The 6,811-nt window shown below is 36.1% G+C and overlaps 1 protein-coding gene across 1 annotated transcript in view; it reads left to right on the top strand.

Moving 5' to 3' along the window:
- The first annotated feature begins 1,957 nt into the window (after positions 1-1,957).
- Positions 1,958-6,811, top strand: part of DEFB130B (defensin beta 130B) — a 10,427-nt gene continuing 5,573 nt past the window's right edge. Inside the window, exon 1 of the mRNA XM_017883677.1 lies at positions 1,958-2,015. Coding sequence (XP_017739166.1) covers positions 1,958-2,015 — 58 coding nt within the window. The remainder of the gene's footprint in view (positions 2,016-6,811) is intronic.

Here is a 6,811-nt window from a genome sequence, read left to right on the forward strand (position 1 = left end):
CAGTGGCTGATGCCAGTTTTCCTTTCCATATTGAGTGCTTCCTTCAGGAGCTTTTGCAAGGCAGTCCTGGTAGTGATGAAATCCCTTAGCATTTGCTTGTCTGGAAAGGATTTTATTTCTCCTTCACCTATGAAGCTTAGTTTGGCTGGATATGAAATTCTGGGTTGAAAATTCTTTTCTTTAAGAATGCTGAATATTGGCCCTCACTCTTTTCTGGCTTGTAGGGTGTCTGCTGAAAGGTCTGCTGTTAGTCTGATAGGCTTCCCTTTGTAGGTGACCTGGCCTTTCTCTCTGGCTGCCCTTAACATTTTTCCCTTCATTTCAACCTTGGAGAATCAGGTGATTATGTGTTTCAGGGTTGATCTTCTCGTGAAGTATCTTAGTGGTGTTCTCTATATTTTCTGAATTTGAATGTTGGCCTGTCTTGCTAGGTTATGGAGATTCTCATGGATAATATCCTGAAGTGTATTTTCCAACTTGGTTCCATTCTTCCCCTCTCTTTCAGGTGCTCCAATCAGTCATAGGTTCAGTCTTTTTACATAGTCCTGTATTTCTTAGAGGTTTTGTTTGTGTTTGTTTGTTTGTTTGTTTCATTCTTTTTTCTCTAATCTTGTCTGCCTTATTTCAACAAGATGGTCTTCATACTCTGATATTCTTTCTTCCACTTGGTCAATTGGGTTATTGATACTTGTGTATGCTTCATGAAGTGCTTGTGCTGTGTTTTTCAGCTCCATCAGGTCACTTATGTTTCTTTCTAAACTAGTTATTCTAGTTAGCAGCTCCTGTAACCTTTTAACAAGGTTCTTAGCTTCTTTGCTTTGGGTTAGAACATGCTTTAGCTCAGTGGAGTTTGTTATTACCCACCTTCTGAAGCCTACTTCTGTCAAGTCATCCATCTCATCCTCATCCAGTTCTGCACCCTTGATGGAAAGGCATTGCAATCATTTTGAGAAGCAGCACTCTGGTCTTTTGGGTTTTCAGTGTTTTTTCACTGATTCTTTTTCATCTTCGTGAGTTTGTCTAGTATCAGTCTTTGAGGCTGCTGACCCTTGGATGGGGTTTTCGTGGGGACTTTTTTTGTTGATGCTGTTGTTGTTTGTTCATTTGTTTTTCTTGCAATGGTCAGGTACCTCTTTTGTAGGGCTGTTGCGATTTGCTGGCAATTTCACTTCAGGCCCTATTCATCTGTTGGATTTTGGTCAATTGATTCTTGATTAAAGGTATGCTCTTAAGCTTTCAATGTTTTGTTGCTATGTGATGAGTTAGGGTGAAAGATTAGGGACTCTCTTTAAGCTATAGGCTCAGAGTCTTTTGACAGGAGCTGCGCACTTTACTCTGTCTTTTATCTTTCAAGTCTCCTGATCTTACTTGTCCTGTTGTATGAGATAATTATACAGCGGATCAATAACGATTAAAAATATTTGTTTTCAATGTGAATTAAGTGTATCCACCTTTCAGATGTGATTAAGAACACCTCACACAAGTGACAGCCTCTCTTTTAAGGACTAACTTAATTAAAAAAAATTAGCTTTTCATAAATGGACCTTAGGCAATACTCTTGTCCCTCTTGCAAAAAAAAAAAAAAAAAAAAAGAGTGTATTATGGAAATGTTTCCTTACAAGCCCTAGGACTTTTGTAATAAGGATGTTCAGTACTCACATGGCCTTACTTCTTGGCCCCATTCAAAAAAGAAAATTAATTAAAGGTATTAATTAACCTCTGGTGAAATTGAGAGCCATAGAAAAAGGAAAGAGTTAACCATCTGGTTTCCTACAATTAGGTTAATTTGTCACCAAATTTAGAGACTCTAGAGTTTGGAAACATTCCAACGGAAGCTGTTTTATTTCCTTACTGTTAAGCTTCACTGACCAAGAGGAACTTCAAGTCCCCAGATGTAAATAAAAGCCCCTGTGTTCCACCAGCCCTGAACATTCACCTCTCTATTGGGCACTCAGCCATGAAACTCCATTCCCTTATTTCTGTTCTCCTCCTCTTTGTGACTTTAATACCAAAAGGTAAGATGGTGAATGATTTTAGAAGTCTATTGGGATGCCTAGACCAGAGGAGGTCTATTGAGATAATTATACTGTGGCCATCCTAACTCAGACCCCAATTCACAGCCTTAGGAATTCAGAAATCCAACATGTTTTATCTTCTTTGGTACTAATGAAGCCAAAATTTAGAAGCAGGACAAGGAGTTCTTTCAACAGAAAATGGGGGTTCAAGAGCTTGATAATTAGAAAACAGGGCTGAAATAGAGTTAGAGGTATAGAAGCTTTGATATGTGATTTAAAGGTTAGTAAATACAGCAAATAGCTATCATCAAGGCCTCACTCTCCAAAAAGGAGAGTGAAGATGATAGTTCTTGGTTCAAACTTGGTAGTGAATGGAAGTGTATAGAGTCTATTGGTGAGGAATATTTGTGAAGGGCAGCAGTTAGGCAAATAAGACAGAATTCAATAAGAAAGTTTTGCATCAAATTATAAAAGACCAATAGAAATTTGGGAGCAGGGGAATTTGGAAAAAGAATAAACAGTGACATGAAGCTTAAATGGCAAAATTTTAAGCATAAGACCAATAATATAGAAAACACTTTAAGACTCTTAATTGCATCCTTAGGGTCCATGATTGAGAAGTTTAAATATTGACATGTAGAATCAAACTGAAAAGGGAATATAGAATCGAACATCTTCAGGGCGTTTCCTCCAGATCCTGGTAAGATCTGATAAAATTATTATCTCCACTGCTAATAGTGGGATATTCATATCCCTCAAAATAAAGTGTGTGGTCAATGAACAAAGATCTCTTCCTTGCTTTATCTCTGAGATTATTTTTTAAATAATTTCAACTTATATTGTAGATTCAGGAGGTACATGTGCAGGTTTGTTATGTTGGTATATTGTGTGGTGTGAGGTTTAGGGCAAGACGGTGATCCCATCACTCAGGTAGTGAGCATAGTACCAAATAGTCAGTTTTTCAATCCTGTTCCTCTCCCTCAGCACTCTAGTAGTCTCCAGTGTCCCATCTTTATGTCCATGAGTATCCAGTGTTTAGCTCCCACTTATAAGTGAGAACATGCATTATTTGGTTTTCTATTTCTGCATTAATTTACATGGGATTACATCCTCCAGCTGCATCCATGTTGCTACAAAGGATATGATTTTGTTCTTTTTTATGGCTGCATAGTATTCCATGGTATATATGTACCACATTTTCTTTATCCAGTCCACCATTGATGAGCACCTAGATTGATTCTTTGTCTTTACTATTGTGAATAGTTCTGTGATGAACATAGGAGTGCATGTGTGTTCTGAGTAGAATGATTTATTTTCTTTTGGACAATATACTCAGCAATGGAATTGCTGGGTTGAATGGTAGCTCTGTTTTAAGTTCTTCGAGAAATCTTCAGACTGCTTTCCACAGTGGCCGAACTAATTTACATTCCCATCAGCAGTGTATAAGCACTCCTTTTCTCCACAGCCTCATCTGCATCTCTATTATTTTTTGATTTTTTAACAATAGCCATTCTCACTGGTGTAAGATAGTTATTGTGGTTTTGATTTTGATTTGCATTTCTCTAGTGATTAGTAATGTTGAGCTATTTTTCATGTTTGCTGGCTGCTTCCATGTCTTCTTTTGAGAAGAGTCTGTTCATGTTTTCATGTCTTTTCCCACTTTATTTGTTTTTTGCTTGTTGATTTAAATTCCCTATAGATTCTGGATATTAAATCTTTGTCAGATGCATAGTTAGCAAATATTTTCTCCCATTCTGTTGTTTTCTGTTTACCCTGTTAATCATTTTCTTTTTCTCTGCAGAAGTTCCTTAGTTTAATTGGGCTCTACTTGTCAATTTTTGTTTTTGTTGCAATTGCATTTGAGTACTTAGTCATAAATTATTCCCCAAGGCCAATATCAAGAATGGTGTTGCTTAGGTTTTCTTCTAGGATTCTTACAGTTTGAGGTCTCACATTTAAATATTTAATCCATCATGAGTTAATTTTTTGTATATGGTGAAAGATAGGCATCCAGTTTTATTCTTCTGCTTATGGCCAGCCAGCTATACCAGCACCATTTATTGAACAGGGAGTCCTTTTTCCGTTGCTTATTTTTGTCAACTTTGTTAAAGAGCAGATGGTTATAAATGTGCAGCTTTATTTCTGGGTTCTCTATTCTGTTCCAGTAGTCCATGTGTCTGCTTTTGTACCAGTCCCATGCCGTTTTAGTTACTGTAGCCTTATAGTATAATTTGAAGTCAAGCAGGATGATGCCTCCAGTGTTGTTCTTTTTGCTTAGGATTATTTTGGTTGTCTGAGCTCTTTTTCAGTTTCATATGAATTTTAGAATAGTTTTTTCTATTCTGTGAAAAATGTCATTGGTAGTTTGATAGGGATAGCACTGAATCTATAAATTGCTTTGGGCAGTATGGCCATTTTCATAATATTGATTCTTCCAATCCACAGCAGGGAATATTTTTCTGTTTGTGTCATCTATGATTTCTTTCAGTAGTGAATTGTAGTATCGTTTGTAGAGATCTTTCACCTCCTTGGTTAAATGTATTCATGGGTATTTAATTTTTTGTGTGGCTATTGTAAATGGGATTGCATTCTTGACTTGGCTCTCGGGCTGAACATTATTGGTGTATAGAAAGGCCATTATTGGTGTACTGATCTTGTACATTGATTTTGCATCCTGAAACTTTACTAAAGTTGTCTATCAGGTCCAGGAGGCTTTGGCAGAGTTTTTAGGGTTTCCTACGTGTAGAATAATATCATCAATAAAAAGAGGTAATTTGACTTCTCCTTTTCCTATTTGGATGCCTTTTATTTCAAAAAGCTGATTGCTTTGGCTCATATTTCCAGTACTGTGTTGATTAGGATGGTGAGAGAGGGCACTCTTGTCTTGTTCCAGTTCTGAGATTCTTTTAAGTGCAATCAAAGCTACTCAATTGTTTGTTCTTTACCTAATCTGTGGATTTGCTGAGATCTGCCTCACACATGATTACCTCCTTCTGAAGGAGCTTATGCAATTCTCATTTGGTTCTCAGCTTTGGTCAGAAGAGACAATTGAGGTCAGATATACTTGTAGTGTCATCTGATGTGAAATTATGTGATGGTAATAACTTCAAAGTAGAAAAAAATTGAATGGCAATTGTTTTTATTTTAGATAATAAGACCCATGTACAGATAAAGAATGTGATTTTACTCAAATCACATAGGTAGTAGCAACATTACAGCTAAAAGCAAATCTCTTTAATCTGGGTCAATGTTGTTTTTAATCACTCCATAGGTGTAGATATCCATACAAAAATGATAACTGATTTCTGTCAGACTTTTTTCTCAAAATCTTCTAATTATACATAGGGAAACTAAGGAGGTTTTCTGCTATATGTGACAACATGGATGAACCTGGAGGACATTATGTTAAATGAAATAAGCTAGTCACAGAAGACAAATACTGCATGATTCCACTTACATGAGATACCTAAAATAGTCAAACTCACGGAAACAGGTAGCAGAACGTGGTTTCCAGGGATGGGGGAGGGAGGAGGAAAGAGGGAGTTGCTGTTTAATGAGTAAACGTTTTCAGTTTTGTTAGATGAATAAGCTCTAAAGATTGACTGTACAATATTATATCTATAGCATTTAAACATTTCCTAAGAAGGTAGATCTCACTTTAAGTGTTATTACAGCAATAAAATAAAGGACAAAGAACAAGAGGTTATTTGATGTTGAAAGCTGAGTTAATCTCCCCACAAATATGACAAGAATCCTTCAGAGGCCTGCCTTTCAGGCTGTGACATCTTCCTTCCTGTGGGAATAGAAATATCAGCCCTTGTCTGATCCTCCCAAATCAGTTATACCAGGAAGAAGGATTAAATGAGAGTCCTGTAATTCTGCACAGGAGCGAATCACTTTTGAATAGCCAGGTTTCTTGTGTCAGAGGATATTAAAGCCATATGTAAAGGTCAAAATGACTGACTTGTGCATATTGAGATGTTCTTGGACACATTATCAAGTGGGACCCAGAACACTCAGGTTGAAAAATAGGAATTTCATTATGAATTTTGTATGGTCTCTTAGTACTAAATAGTTAACTGCTGAGCTGTCTATACAATTTAATAATACTGCACTCCAAAAATTCTGATTTTAATCTCTGCTGTGACTGTTGGGCATATAGAATTTATCAGTTGCCTAGAAGCATTCTGATAATCTTAGAAACTTTATAACTCCTATATAACTTCTATCTAACAAAATTTCTTTTAAGAAAATTGAGTGGCTAGATCATGAAGAGTTTTGTTAAAGACATTTTACCCCAATAATCCAATTAAGTAAAAAAAAATTATTGTTTTCATGAAAAAATTTCTTCAAAGAAGCTACATAATCTGAAATATTAGTTTATCAGCTTAATGTCTGATGAATATTAAGTTATAACTATTTGAATATATGCTTTTATATATCCTTATATTTATTCAAAAAAGAATCCATGGTATCCTATAAAAAATTGGAATAGTTCATATAGATTTATATATACACACAAACATATGAGTCTGGGAATATGAGTCTAAAGAGGTTAGAATGGCATAAATCTTGGATTGCTGCATTAGCTCTCTGAGAATTAAGAAAATTATAGCATTCTTCTTACACTGACTGTGGAGAATAACGTAATATCTGAATACACGACATTGGACAGGAGCAGAAGACAGTTTGAACTCACGTTATGTAGAGAAAAGGAAACTGCGCTTCTATTTTTTGATTGATAAAGTTCCAGGAAGAGCCTCTCCATTTTAATCCCCTACAGCCCCCCCCCCCCC

Source organism: Rhinopithecus bieti, unplaced genomic scaffold (genome assembly GCF_001698545.2).
Source record: "Rhinopithecus bieti isolate Rb0 unplaced genomic scaffold, ASM169854v2 scaffold_13857, whole genome shotgun sequence".
Lineage (NCBI taxonomy): Eukaryota > Metazoa > Chordata > Mammalia > Primates > Cercopithecidae > Rhinopithecus > Rhinopithecus bieti.